This window comes from Nuphar pumila, chromosome 13 (genome assembly GCF_984573655.1).
Source record: "Nuphar pumila chromosome 13, dmNupPumi1.hap1.1, whole genome shotgun sequence".
Lineage (NCBI taxonomy): Eukaryota > Viridiplantae > Streptophyta > Magnoliopsida > Nymphaeales > Nymphaeaceae > Nuphar > Nuphar pumila.
Window position 1 is genome coordinate 75,821,639 of NC_143261.1, and position 16,058 is coordinate 75,837,696.

Genomic DNA, 16,058 nt, shown 5'->3' on the forward strand with positions numbered 1-16,058 from the left:
AGAGTAAGAGTGGAATGTGACATGGAGATAACAGACTTTCCAACATGGGAAACAGGATGGTGGGATCCATCTCCAGTGACAATCTTACTTTTTCCAAAATAAGGAATAGGATTAGAAATTTTACCTGCATCGCCTGTCACATGAGTCGCTGCCCCGGAATCGACAAACCAAGTGCCTTCATCATTCTGCTTCAACTTTAACTCTGACAAGGCAGATATCAGCAAATCTTTAATCTCTCCACTGTCTCTGGTATTTGTGAACCTTCTCTTGATTTCTGTCTGTGGACTCTTTCCTTTATTCTCTGGATTATGCCAACAGTTCGCCTTGATATGTCCCTTTTTGTTACAAAGGAAGCAAGTAGGGATGGATCTTGTTCCCTGCGCATGAGTAAACGTGTTTGGAGTGGGAAGCAAACCACGCCCTCCGTGTCCACTTCGCCCTTGTCCTCCTCGTCCTCGTCCTCTACCATAGGTCACTCCTGTAGAAAAAACTTCTTGAGAATTTGAATGATTATGAGTTTCTTCAGAGAATCCCTTCAGAGTCATTTCATATTGGATCAATTTGGCTCGTAGCTCATCAAAGGTAGGAAGAACAGGGAGACACAATAGTGAAGTGACTATCATGTTGTAGTCAGATCCCAATCCACTCAGGGTTTGTTGCACCATGTCACTGTCACTAACGGCACACCCTATAACTGCAAGTTGATTTGTAATGGTCTTCATCTTGTTCAAATATTCCATGATGGTCATGGAATCTTTCCTTAACAACTGAAATTCTCTCTTTAAAAAAACTACTCTTGCTTGAGAAACCTGCGAATACGTCTGAACCAGTCGTTCCCAGAGTTGTAGAGCTGTACAATTGTCAGGAATGACAAGTAGGATCTCTTGAGACAGGGTGGATGTGATGTATGCAACAACTGATTGGTCTTTTCTTTCCCAATTGAGAAATTCAGCATTTTTGACATACACGATTGAACTCACTCCTTTGTCATCTTTTTCTTCTCTCGGGCTAAATTCTGGTGGAACTGAAGTGGTTCCATCCAAGTGACCTAAGAGGCCTTGACTCCTTATGAAAGGAATAATCTGCCTCTTCCAGATCAAGAAATTTGAGGTATTCAACTTCTCAGAAATAAGTTGGTTGAGAAAACTTGAGGAAAGATTTGATTGAGGATGGTAGGGATCCATAGAGAATAAGAATCAATAGACAAAAAATCAACCTTTACCCAATACTTTTTTTTTTTTACTGTCAGAGAATCGTAGTCTCTTAAAATGAGAATATGAAGAAACTTTGGTCCTTTCTGGGCACCAAAAAAACGAAAAAAAAAATCACACGTTAGGAAACTCTTCCTTTGACTGTTTCAGCAAAGGGAAATCAGGAATGATAAGATGCAGTAGAGCACAGGGAATCAAAGGGAAGCACTATAACATTCGAATATGCAGAGATATTTTGGAAAAGACAGAATGAAAGGAAAATCAAACGATTAATGAGAAAAAATTAACATTTTACGTGAATCAGTTCACGAATTCACGTGAAGAGACGTTAACTCACGATCTGGGAGAAGACCGATCCTTCACGTGAACCAGTTCACGTGAAGCGTAGTCAATCTACGATCTGGATTCACGTGGATAGGGAGCCCGTGAATCATAGGTTCGCAAAAATGTAACTCACGTGAGGTGTGAGTACACAGGGAGGTTCAGAAAGGGGGAAAGAAAAGAGGCGAAAGGGAAAGAAGGACAGAAAGAGAGTGAGAAGGAGAAAACCTCAAATTTTTTGATCGTGGTCACCTCTAGAAGGATCTAAGCTCTGATACCATGATAGAATTTCATCTGCACCTGCATTAAGAGAGAAAACAGAGAAAGAGAGGGAGAGAGAGAGAGACGAGAAGGGAAAACCAAAAGAGCCCTGCGGCTGTCACGATTTCTGTATATCAGAAATCGTGACCTAATGCATTGTATAAAAACCTTTAAGTGTACATGGGTCGGGTCAGGTCTAATATAATATCCGAACCCAACCCAGAAGAAAAACATTTAAGTTTAAGTTTTACAATGAACTCGGGTCTGGTATAGGATCCAGACCCGAACTCGAAACAATATACACTTTTTCAAGCTTAAGTTGAGGTTCCGGAACGGATCCCATTACATAACCCCAAGGTTTTTTTTCTTTGAGGTTATTCTCCATTGCGGATGCCCACATCATGTATTTTTTGTTATTTAGCTTGAATGATAGGTCAATATTGACCTCCATTGCTCCAATAAGGAAGTATGAGAATAGAGAAGAGGGAGAGTCACGACTTCACCTTACAAGAGTCGAGTGGCTCTGATACCATGTAATGAAGTATGCGAAAGAATCAAGAATGCAAATGCATTCACAAGGTCCAACAATGGACTTGGCACAAAGGCACACAAAGAGGCAATCCACTAAGGGATAATACGAAAGGCCTTACAAGAACGCTACACATAAAAAGATACTCTTTTTATTAAAAGAGGAGCTCTAAAGAACATACAAAGCACAAGGGGGAAAGCCCCTATTTATACACTCAAGGAACCACAAGGGGGCTCCCAATAGAGTCGTTGGGGGCCCTAACGACTCTATGGTGGGGCCCCCTATGTGGCTTAAAATAAAGGAAATAAAAAAGAAAAAAAAAAGAAATACGAAAAAAAAGAAAAGAAATAAATACTCCTATCGGGTATTTATATGAAAAGACCATAATACCCCTATCAGGTATTATGGTGTAAAAGAAGGAATATATATATATATATATATATATATATATATATATATATATATATATATATATATATATATATATATATATATATATATATATATGTTAACAGCCCTAGCTGGATAAACCCAGTTTTGGTTTTCAATAAGGTTTGGCTTACTTCATAAGCATGATCCCACTATTAAGATTATCCAAGCCATATCGCAGTTTGAGTCAATTGTAGACTTTGTCACAGGGATTCGGCTAGCAGGGTGCCGCACCCGCGTTGACGCGACTCGACGCGGGTGCGTGTGCGGCACCGGGTGCGGTCAACCCTATCCTGGGTGCGTTGACCGCACCCAGGATCATTTAAGTCCATTCTTGTTTTGGATTTTTTTTTTTAAAAAAAAAATTGCCCAAATAGGCTGCGAAATTTTTTTAAAAAAAAGTAATGCTGACAGCTGACAGAGCAGCTGACAGCAGCTGTCTGTCAGCTGCTGCTGCTGCAGACAGCTGCTGTCAGCTGCTGCTGCAGCCGCTGACAGCAGCTGTCTGTCAGCTGCTGACCCCCTTTTATATATATATATATATATATATATATATATATATATATATATATATATATATATATATTACATTTTTGCCCCTGCCTCACCCCCGCACCCGGGTTTTTTGGAAGTGCCGAATCCCCGCACCCGCACCCATGTGACATAGATTGTAGATGAATTCATAGTGATAGCAACAAGACAGAGGAGCTCTATAGCATATATTCACAAAGTTATATTACTAATTAATCAAATGATTATGAAGAAACAAGCCACAAAAGTGGAAACCACCATTTTAATAAAGAGGCTTAAAAGTCAGTTTAAATATAAATTATGATATGCAAGCATGGAATGCAAAGAAGGTTACAAACGAAGTAGAAGATCCTGCAGTTTCATATTTCAATAGACTTTGGTGTTTGATGTCTACCACATAATGAGATGCGGTGGGCTAATGCATTTGCTGTAAGTGGTGAGGTAAAGACAATATATTTGTGTTACATGTTAAACAAAGAATATTTTTTTCAATAGGACCTGATCTCTTACATGGTTTATAGCATAGGACTACAAAAAGCAACGAAAATGACATGGTGCATTGAAAGAGATGAATATGCATCTCTTTTTATTTTTCATTTTCAAATTTTGTACTCAAATCAATCAAATGCATTACAGGTATTAGGGCTGCACATTTAGTTATTCTTCTGCAGATTTTAAGAGTGAATAGTTGACAGAAAGAAAGATGGAGAGAAGCCCATGAGGGCTCTGCTCATCTAGTAGGGGCAACTCATGAATGTCATGAGTTCAAAAAACACAGGTGTTCGTCCCTTGCTGCGAGGCTGAAGCTGGGTGTACTTCCTGCAGGCAAGGGAAACCTGAGGTTTTTACACCATGAACTTACGAGTGAGTGAGTTTTATCCCATTATCCAGAGTCCAGAACCCCCCCCCCCCCCAAAAAAAAAAAAAGAGAAAGAGAAAGAGAGAGGGAGGTCAGGTATGAGTTGACTGAGAAATCATTGATTGCTTCTGACTCTTCCATGAGACTAAGTTTCATCCGACAAAGATACAATAATAGCCCAAGGTAGAAGGTAGATCTTCTAGCTTTTAAAGAGCCACCCAAGTTGCATCCATGTGCACCTCAATATCAAAGTATACCATTCTTAGCATATAGAAATTATCTTAGTTTCTATTTCAAATATTTAAAATGCAACAAACTGTAGCTATATGGGCAATGGAGGAAACATGCATAAAATTGACTAACCATGCTCACTGTATAGGCAATATTGGGAATAGTAATTGTTAAGTAAATTAATTTACCTCCCCAGATTATAGCTTTCTTCAGTTGGGTTGTTTGCTCTTATACCCCAACATTTGTGTCCCCTTCAATGTTACAACACATACATTGTGACAAAATAATGGCTTTTCTTGATATAAGAACTTCTGTCCCTAAAAAATAACATGGGTGTCCAAAGCCTTTTATATCAAAGACTTCATGAAGGTGCTTCTTCAATCTATTTATCGTGAACTCATCATCTCCTCATAAAATCTTTTTTGAGAGAAAACAATTCATTGATTGGCAATATAACAGAAGTTTACAATCAATGTGTAGGGGACGAGGTGTCACCCTAATGCCAATATCTCAGCAGTACACCTGAAATTCGAAAGAAGAAACGAAGAGAGAGTCTATCTTCATGGATGACCAAAACCAGGAAGATGGATCCAATTAAGATCCGAGTCAGGCCATTTTAACCTACAGTGTTGCCTAAACTCCCATTGAATTGAAATTTGAATCCAAAACTGGCCTCAATTGTTTGAATCTTCCATTAAAGGTTCGTTCATTCCGCTCAAGCCAAACAGCCCTCCAAGCAAGTAGCAGCCAACAACGCCTTAAAAAAACCCATTGTGAACCTTTCCCAAGGAATTTATTTGCTATAACCAAATCCCTAAAGTATCAGGGGAATTATGTAGGACTGTTGCACCCCACATGAGACAATGCAAATCTGATATGAATTTACATTCTAAAAAGAGATATTTGATCGTTTCTTCACTCTTACCACACATCCTACATTTGCTAGCTAGATGGAAACCCTTTGACTTCAAATACAAATATGTTTTAACTTTGTCCTGCAAAATTAACCAAGCAAAGATAGAGCCACGCGCTGAAAGACCATCACCCCAAAGAGCCCCCTTAGGTAGAAAACATACAGCAGCAGGACATAGTGCTCTATAACATGACTTCACCAAAAACCATCCATCGGTGGAAAGCCTCAAAATGATTCTATCCCCTCGATCCTCAAAGTGGAATTGGGAAGAGAGAGAAAGAAAGGCTTGATGTTCACCAAGGGCCTCAGTAGTAAGTGAACTACGAAAGACAAAAGATCAATCCTCATATTCGGACCACATAGTAGCAACTGAATTATACGCTCCCGCCACTACCCAAAATAGGTTGGGAAAATGAACCCTCAAAGCTTGATCCCCCACCCATCTCGTAATATCTAACCTACATAAACTACCATTATCGAAATCTTCTTTCCTTTCTTCACAAAAAAAGCATGGTCACTAATACTTCCATTATACCAAATCTATGTAACAAATTTACTAAATCTCTTAAACCACATTATGAGTGATTGTTTCAACCTGTATATGAACCTTCTTCAATCTAAATCAGGGAAGCGAGAGGCGATTCGGGAAGCGAGGCACTTCCAAAATTGTAGGACGCAGGAAGCGCAGGACAACTTAGAAGCGAACAAGGAATTGTTTCGGAAGCGATTTAGGAAGCGAACCGAAAGAAACCTAGGAAACGAGGGGGAAGCGAAAAAAGAGAAAAATAAAATAAAAATAAAAAATGAAAACACAAAAAATGAAAAAAGAAAGTCCCAATTTTTTTGGCGCTTCCCAGCACATTTTGGAAGCGCTACGTTTTGCGCTTTCGAAACGCGCTTCGGGAAAGCATGCTTCCCCCTATGGCGCTTCCGGTAACCCAGATCTAAACACCTTTTTTTCTTCAAGGAAATAAAGACCTGGTGGGAGAGAGAATTCTCATGTAGATTACTACAAAGAAAGGCATTTTTTAACATCCAATTCATGCAATGTCCAATCCTTGTATGCTTCACTTGTAATTACCTTTATGGAGGTTAACTTAGCCATCGGAGTAAATGTCTTGTGATAATCAAATCCTAAATGCCTAACTATAGCCTTTATCAACTAAGCTTGGATGATGGATAAGATAAACTAAGCACATAAAATCATCATCATACCATAATTTGAACAGGAATAGTAAATCAACAAACACATTTTCAAGTTAAACAAAATAACATTAATCTAAATTTGAAATCAGCATACCAATTTGATCTGAGCTTTGATACTAGCAATCAGATGAGTGTATTCCTCCACTTGACTGCAAATAAACAAGCAAAAGGATACACAGATAAAGATAACAAATACATACATGCACCAATGCCAGAGAGAGAGAGAGAGAGAGAAAACCTGGCAAGTCTGGCCTCCCTAACTGATATAAATTCCAGTGCTTCAGACCATGTCAACTCTACATGGAAACCCAATCCAATATTAACAAATATACAGCTTGTATCTGGACTGCACAAAAAGAAAAAGGACAATGAGGGATACATCACTTTAAACTAAAACGACTGAATGAACTAACAACCCAAAGATTGGTTGTAAAAGCAAAAGTATATCATGACCATTTTGGTACCTAAACATTTAAGTCATTCACGACATCACTGCCACAACAGTCACAACAATGAATATATTAATAAAATAGAGTGATTTTATCTCTTTCTATTTGCAAAAAAAAAATTTTGAATATTCACTTCAGCATGTCCCTCCAATTGGAAAGAATACAATCTTTACGAACTGGGTCGGTAGGTAATAGTGACAAATTCGTTTTTAGTGCACCAATGGACATGTCCAAGGTGTCATAGTTCTCTTAATACAACAATAACAAATAATAGGCCCATTGCAACCAATTTTTTTTTCTTGGCACTTTATTACATAGGTCAACAAGAAGAGTCATCATACCACACATAAAAGAAAGAAAACTTAAAAAAAGAAATCAACAAAGGAATCGCATAGGGAAGAGGTTGTAAACATACACGTCAGCTTGCACATAAACTTCGGAGCCAAGATTAACCAATGTGCATAGGGATGTGACTCCATTCTTCTGCAAAATCTCTATGTTCATTTTAAGATCTGAGCTACAATATGTAGGTACAAGTCAAGAAATACATAATTGACAGGATTGCTTCAACGTCATAAAGAACTTGTAATTGAATCCTTGAAAACCATGCTTCCAACAAGCACTAAATAACTAGACTAAAATTTGACATTACCAGTTTTATGGTTGGCTCATGGAATTGAAAGCCTATTCCATTGAATCACAAACTTTGTTTTGAGAATTAAGTAGAATATGGAAAACATATTTCCCCTAAAATTGGTGATATTGCATTATAGGTCTTAGTTGAGATTGCTCTTTCCTAACCTTTTGTGCAATATGAGCGGTTTAAAAGAAAAAAACTTAAAAAAAATTACAACAGCATGGAATCACCTTTGAATTCCACAAACCACACATGCTCGTAGAGGTTAATCTTGAGGAAAGAGTTGCTATAAAGAAAGTTAATTATAGCATAATAAAGATAAAGATCCACAAGGTTGTGTAACAGCAATGTAATCATTCAACAAAATAAACCCATCCCATATTACAACACCTACAAACTTGAATGAGTTCTATATAAACAAACAACACTTAAGCTACTAAATCTGTTACAAAGCCATCGGCATTGAAAGCCAGCTTGCAACACTAACAATAGAACCCCTTTCAATGTCCATAAAGTAGAAAGCCGCAGCCCTGAATTTGTAACCACCAAGACAAATATCTTCATCTCTAGCACATGAAATTATTTAAGAAAAAAAGAGGAGAAATATTTAATGTCTTCCCATAATTCATACTCTGGGCATGTAATAATCAGATGGACAAATAGAAAAATATATATAATTATAAAATGCCTGAACTTCTCGTGAAAGATTTGTTCTGAAAGAGAAGGATATCTCTATTGCATCAAGTTGAAAAAAGCATCCAGCACATGAGTAAACAAACAAGACACACCATGATATAAAGAATTTGATTATGAAATTTCCCTATAAGCACACCAAGTTGGAAGTCGGAACTACTCTTAGACTGAAATCTACATAAGTCCGTCCCAAAAGGATAATTATGGAGTGGCTGCATCTAAAGTCAAAAGTTCAAGATATATTGCACACAAATTCTCAGAATAAGAACAAAAGATTGAAGGATACAAAACTTTTTGTTGAGCAAAGACCTTGTCCCTGCAATAAACACGAGTAAGAGTGACTCAATCAACTTTTGCAGAAACTCAACAAAAAAAAAAACTCAAACAATAACAGATACATATATCCGCAACAATCTCATTATAGGAATTAAAAGTCTCCATGTGTTAAAACGCCACCAATGGAAGGTAAAAAAACAAGGTGTCTTGTGTATTATACCACTACCTGAAGTAGACTAGTCCTATAGAACAGACGATGTCTACCATGATTTTGGAGTTACAAAAGCATAACTCCTCACTCCTGTTATATCTAAATGAATAGAACATTTATTTTCATCACCATCAGCTCCATGCGCTGACACTATGCAAGCCTACCAAACAACAAGAAAAATCATTTACAACTCTACACGTCTGCTTTAATCATTTTCCATTATGCTACATCATTCACAACTCTTGGGATTGTCTAAACCCTAAACAACCCCAAGAAAATGAATTTCATTGACTAACAATGCAAAATAATGTCAAAAAATCAAGAAAGGATTCTCACCGTTCACCAATGGCACGAACGAGATCAGGCTTTAAACGTTTGTCAACAAACTCCTCAAACTTTTGTACCTTCTCCTGTCTAGCACTATCCATCTGCACCTCAGAGTTTACCTGAACAAGGCAAGCAAAGCATCAATATATGTGTTACCAAGAAAGGATCAACTAATTCAGTACTCACTCGGAGAGGATGGAAGGCAGGCAACATCCATAAGATATTAAATGCTAAAACTATAGCAGATCTTCCAAAATAGTTTCCTTCTTATTTGATCAACCCAAGTCATTTTACAAAAAGGGGAAAAGGACTAATTTGTCTATTTTCTGAATCATTTTTGACAAACTTTTTATTCCATTGCAAAACTTGAGTTCCCATGTGAATATATATGAAAAAAATAAGACAAAAGAATATTAGAAATTTCAATATTTTTTTATTTGATAACAACAAAGTTCTATACTGGCTTTGTCATAATAGAAATACAATTACTAACCCATAAATATGTGTAACCAACTAAAAAGTACAAAATATTGTTTCAGCTTGTATATAAAAAGTAATCAACCGGTAACAGCCATCTTATTCAACCACAAAACTTCAACCAATTATCACGATCCTATGCCACAGGGATCTCCAATTTGCTCCCAGTTCTATCTTCCTTGCACACTATTCTTACTGGCAGACTATGTATAAATTACACGCCCCAAGTCCTTTGGCCATGTCCATGCGACACGTTCCAGGACTTAACCTGAATGTTGCATATATATGTGTATGGTTTCTAAGAGAGCATAGCTGAGATCTCGAGATTCGTTGTCAATACTAGAACTGTGTCAAGTACCTTTATGTACTTGAATTCTTAGCTATCATTTGATAATATACCATATCACATGGGTACAGGTGCAAGTATGGGTACAACATGAGAATTTCTAAAATCATGAGCATGGAAGCATGTCTGCACACACACACACACACACACACACACACACACACACACACACACACAGACACACACACACACACACACACACGTGCACACACTAAACTTTAAAAAGATGCATCTACTTATGAAGTTACAGTTATGAACACGTCTGCTGAAGTAAAACTAACACTGCAATTGAAACTTGAAGTAGCACTAGAAGAAACAACATTTTCCCTTTCCTTTTATCAGCCGTAACATCTTAAATACATAAAACACATATCATTCCTCAACTTTCTCAATTAACATGAAAAAAATGGAATGAACCCCAAAGTTGTTTCGCAGACTTGGTCTGATTGGTTTATTAGGCCTAATTACAGAAAGTCCAAGCATATCCAGGTCCAATCAAGCCTGCTTGTCTTGTTCAAATCCACTTAGATCCATGTGGCCACACTACAAGGATGCAGGTCAATAGTGACGATATATCTCACTGCTATAGACCTATAATGGTGAGAATTCTCGCCGACAAGTCGCCGAAAAAAAAATGACCTTTGTTGAGTAATAACGGCAACATTTATAACTTGTCATTAAAGGGTTACCAACACAAGCGCCGAAACTCGCCAAAACTAGGAACACCAATAGCGGCGTGGCAATCGTCAACAGTGAGATAGGATATAATGGCGAGATCCCTATCTCGCCGTTATAAGCTATAATGGGGAGAATTGACTCGCCGTTATAGGCTATAATGGCGAGATAGGGATCTCGCCTATAACGGCGAGACAAGGATCTCGCTGTCCGTTATAGGCTATAAACCTGCAAAAAAAAAATAACGGGCCAGAATGCAGTCTGAATCTTTCCATCAATTTTTCCTTTTAAAACTCAGAGAACAAGCACAATCTGATGACAATTACTCCAATTGAAGTGGATAGAAAATTAGATTTGTCTTACTCCGATACAGTTCACAGATACACTGCTCTCATGCATCTGAACATAAATTAATCAGCAAAAAATAATGTTACAATTAACAAATGAGACTTATCCACATCTCAACATTGGCAAGAAACCAGAAAATTCATGAAAATAACTGCTAGTCAATACAATTCATGAAAAACGAAAATAATGCTAAAAATTAGAGTTTGAGACATGTATTTACCAATGGTGCCATGCAATAGGATATTTAACAACTCAAAGTTTGGTTGAGGACTCTCCAATAAATTATTAGTTATCACATTGCAAAGGAACTATGAGTCCATGGAATTAAAAAAAAAAAATAGTTACCTGGTAAAACCTTGCCAAGCTCATTCAATCCAGGAATGGCCCTCAAGAGTAATGTATTTTGAAATAAGTAAGCAGATTGTATTAGAAATATTAGAAATTGAAAGGCAATTCAAAATTGTAGAATAAACCATTGCATCAATGAAAAACACCTTTTGCCTCTTTGGTGTCTCTATATCAAGGAACAACACACATTGAATCATGAACCATAAGACTAATAGAGAAATTACATCAAATAAATTACATGTTTTTCATACAAAAATGTATAGAGAAAAACAAATTGCACGCTTCTTGTACCAACATAGATACCTCTACACTCCACCATTCAATATACATGCCATTTCCTTCATTTGATAAATAAGTTACAATAAAAAAGGAGATTTTTTCTGAAGGTAGAAAGCAGTGTTATTAAAAATGCGCCTTGAGGCACAAAACCCGTGCCTCACCTTGAGGCGAGGCCCTCTGCGCAGCTTGAGGGGTGAGGCGTGAAGAAGAAGAAAGAAGAAAGAAGATATATTTAATTAGTTTCTTAGTTACTTTTTATACGTTAATCTCATATTTTTTAACTTTTATAGGTTAGTCTCATGTTTTTTAGTACTTATTTGAGATTTTCTAAGTTTTTTAGTTACTTTTTATATGTTAATCTCATATTTCTTTAGCTTTTATAGGTTAATCTCATATTTTTAGTACTAAATTTGAGATTTTCTATTGCTTATTGGTTGTTGCTATATAGGATATTATATTTTTCAATTACATAATTAGTTTTTCAGTTATGTAATCAGTTTCTTAGTTACTTTTATATGTTCATCTCATATTTTTTATTATTGATTTGAGATTTTCTATTTCTTATTGGTTGTTACTTCATCAATAAAGCATTTATTTTTTTATACTTTTTTTAAAGTTTTCAAAAAAAATATTTTAGGCTTACGCTTTCCGCCTTGCCTCAGTTTTTGGTAGAGCGCCTCACTAAGCCGCAACGCTTTTCACAACACTGCTCTTAACCATCTGAAACTTTGTCTGGTATATCAGCACAAGTACAGTTTTTTTCCTCTTTTTGAGAGAAGTGGATTTATGGCAGCTGATCTGAAGATAATTTAAGGAAAATCTGAAAGATTTTGAGATTTTGTGAAAAGGGCAGAGTTAGAGAGTGGGAATTTTTGGGTTTCAAAAGGGTGGTTGAAAGGATTTTTTATGAAAGAATAAGAAGTCTTAAGAAAATTTGTAAAAGGATTGAGAGATTTGAGAAGAGATTAAGGAGCGATGACTGATCTTGGGATTGATGGAAGAAGTTAAGGGGAGGAAGACCCAAGGTATTTTTCTTTTGGGACTTGGACGTCTATTTATATTAGAATAATTACCCTTTTGGGCAGAAAAAATTTGTCCTTATGATACATCATAAATACAACATTACACGGGCTAAATAAAATGACTATAACACATATGAAGCTCAAACTATATTCTGATTAAAAGATGATAACTATCATCTTCACATACATGCTCTTCTTTTGGAAAGAATGCATCTAGTAAAAAATCCCATCACCACCATGATGTTCATATGATCTCTCAAGCCCATACGTTCACCAAAGAAACCATTTAAGACGTAATGAAAACTACAAAAACCAAATTGTATGTACAACCCAATTCATTTCTCACGCAATAAGAACAAACCATGACTAGTTGATCACACCATTCATTCGAGGAAACGGAAAACACAGCGGGCAATGAACCAACATGTCCAGGGGAACCAAATACAACTAAATCATCATGCAAAGGAAGAACCCACCTTAACAATCAACCTATAAAGAGCATCGTTCAAATATTGGCACCCAAAACATAAGAAAACCCCCTTGTTTTCTCAAGGGTCAGACACGGAATCCGATGAAACAACCACCTCAATCATGCACAACAGAAGAGAGACGAATGTAGTTGGTTGTTGGTATCATCAAGAATCAAAGAGAGCAAAAGAAAAAACAAAAGAAAAATTCAGACGTAAGGGTTGCTGCCGAGGCAGGATTCGCAGAAGATGGGGAAGTCGGAGGGTTCCCATCTGTCGGCTTCCACGTCCCTCAGCAACCGATGAGCCATTTCCCTCTCTCCAAATCGATCACTATGTCCTGCAGCAAGAGAGAGATCTTGGAACGAGAGAACGAGTCGATAGGCGGGTGGTCATCGGTTGTGAGGCACCGGCGGGTGCTGTCACCGGCTGCAATGAGCGACACGGGTGGTGGTGGGTCTCGAACACAGGGAACCCCTGTTCCCCTCTTTCCATTTGGGCCCTTACTCTATAAGCGAAGCAGGTTATACCCACCACCTCCACCCCGGGCGGAAGACGCACTGTTTGCTACGGTGCTTGTTCGGTAGGGATGGACTTACGCTTTCCCCGTCACGATCCCCGCCCCGCCCAGCTTCTTCCCCGTTTGGACCGGAGACGGAGGAAACGGGGATGAAGGTTAAAATCCATCTCCGTGCGGGGACGGAGGGGGGGGACGTGCGGCTCGCATCCCCATATTTGTCAGAATCAGTTAGTGTCGAAGTACAGTGTAATTGCAAAGACTTAAGTACCTTTTTCGTCATTGGTGTCATAAACGACGATTCTAAAAAATAAACTATGGCAAAAATTTAAGTACTCCGAAGATAGTTATTTAAAACTCAGTCCATGCACTGCAGCATTATCCGAGAAAGGAATCTCCTCGAAAGCCATGAACATCAAGCATCTCTCTCTCCTTTCTCTTTCTGCCTTTGTCCACATCCATCAAACAATTCTACACTACTTCATCAAACACTGACTGACCTACACACTGATTATAGCATGGTTCAACTTGATGAGTTGTGGAGCCTTATTCAGAATTTTTGTCCTTACAGGAAGAGGGTACGGTAGCTCCTCCTGACGAGGGTCTCGTTGCGCGTTTAGTGGGCGGGGGTCCAAGGGGGTGCCCCTAGTGAGAGTCTCTGGGGGCAATGCTCTTTAGAAGATTTTTTTTTTAGGGGGAGGGGGGGCTTGTATATATTCTTTTTTTAATTTTCCTCTTGTAACTATCGAAAAAGAGCAATAAAGTTTTTTCTCTGAGCGGCCATGTTTTTTTACTCCCTCTCGGATTTGAGGGAAGTTTTTCCACATAAATCTGTGTGTCGTTGTGTTTTGTTTTATCGTTCTTATTTATTGTTTCCTTCGATTGTTTCTTGCTCGCGATTTTCGTAACACCCTTTCTCGCCATTGGTGTCATAAAACGATGATTTTAGAAAAGGACAATTTTTTTTGCTACACGATTTACGAAAATCGCGTTGCGATTTGCCTTTTTTTTTACAACGCGATTTAGCGATTTATGAACACCGCGTAGCGATTTGCATTTTTTTTTTGCTACGCGATTTTCAATTTTTTTTTTGTTACATGGTTCTCGTAAATCGCTATTCGATTTAGCGATTTTTTTTTTCGCTATACGATTTTCGTAATTGCCACTCGATTTAGCGATTTTTTTTTGCTATGCGATTTTCATAAATTGCTATATCGAGTAGTGATTTACGAAAATCGTGTAGCGATTTGCCATTTATTTGTTTTTTTGCTACGCGATTTTCATAAATCACTACTGTGTGTAAATCGTGATGCTGAATTCCGTCCCCTTGAGCACGATCTTCGTCGTAATCAGGCCGTAGTTGCCAGCCGTTCCGATGACAGTCTTGAAGTCCATGACAGGGAAGCCGGAGTGAAACGTGTCATTCCCAATGTTGGCGGGGAGGTGGGTCCTGTCGGAGAACACAACACCGGAGGTCAAGATGAGGAACTCACGGTGCTAGAACCCGACGAATGCCCGTCAGGACTTGAGGGTGCGAACACTCATGTTAAGTAGCGTCAGGGTGGCCTGAAAGGCATAGCCCTGATTGAAAGTATTGCCGACGTAGGGGTAGACGGATTGTATTTTGAAAGACTCTGTTGTATGTATAGTAGAAGAAGATTTTGTTATAGGTATCCTTCGAAGGCGACGGAGGAGCTGTCACAATTGGTTGCCCGTTGAACGAGGGCAACATTTTGGCCACTGCTAGCAAGAAGAGAACGACAATCGTCATCGGATCGTTGACTCTTTGCCTTCCTTAATTTCTTCTATAGAGAAAGAGAGAAGTTTTATTTACAGTGTTTCACGGAGAAAGAAGAAGATGACGATGAAAAGTTCAAACGGAAAAGAAAGAAAGAACACTTCATGTTCGTTTCGCTATTTGGACTTTGAAGAGTAAACATCATCCTCGACCTTTTGAATAGAGGATATTTTTGTTATTTTTTTGAACAATCGTTTCATGGCGAGAATAGTTAGGAAGGGTACTTAAATCTTTGCAACCGCACCGGACTCTGATGCTAAGTGATGCTGACGCACACGAGAATACGAACTCTACGTGCTTATATACGTGGTGCTTGTTCAAACCTCAAACATGCACTGTAGCAAATAGTGCATCTTCCCGGGAGAACACACAATACCATTATTGTCGTCATTATAGAGAAAAACACTATAATAACGATATTTAACATCCAGCTCACCATTATTGGTAAAGCTAATAAGGGTGAAATTTATGAAAATAATAGAATAATAATGATGAGATATTTATGTTTGGGATATTGCTATTAGCTGGAGAAAAAAAACTTATCGTTATTGCTTTTTTTTTAGATAAAAAAGAGTCGTCAACCCCATCCTTGTAGTGCCATGTCCAATCAAACCTATATATGGTTGGTTTGACACCGACCTTCACTGCCTATGCTTGAGATTAACTTTACCTCATTAACAGTGGAGTTTGAACACGT

General features: G+C 38.0%; 1 protein-coding gene across 1 annotated transcript in view; it reads right to left on the minus strand.

Moving 5' to 3' along the window:
- LOC149818755 (uncharacterized) overlaps positions 1–16,058 on the minus strand; it is a 28,055-nt gene that overhangs the window by 8,691 nt on the left and 3,306 nt on the right. Inside the window, exons 2-6 of the mRNA XM_089984033.1 lie at positions 9,094–9,203; positions 8,557–8,586; positions 7,356–7,457; positions 6,730–6,837; positions 6,586–6,640 (exon numbers count right to left, since the gene is read on the minus strand). Coding sequence (XP_089840159.1) covers positions 6,586–6,640; positions 6,730–6,837; positions 7,356–7,457; positions 8,557–8,586; positions 9,094–9,203 — 405 coding nt within the window. The remainder of the gene's footprint in view (positions 1–6,585; positions 6,641–6,729; positions 6,838–7,355; positions 7,458–8,556; positions 8,587–9,093; positions 9,204–16,058) is intronic.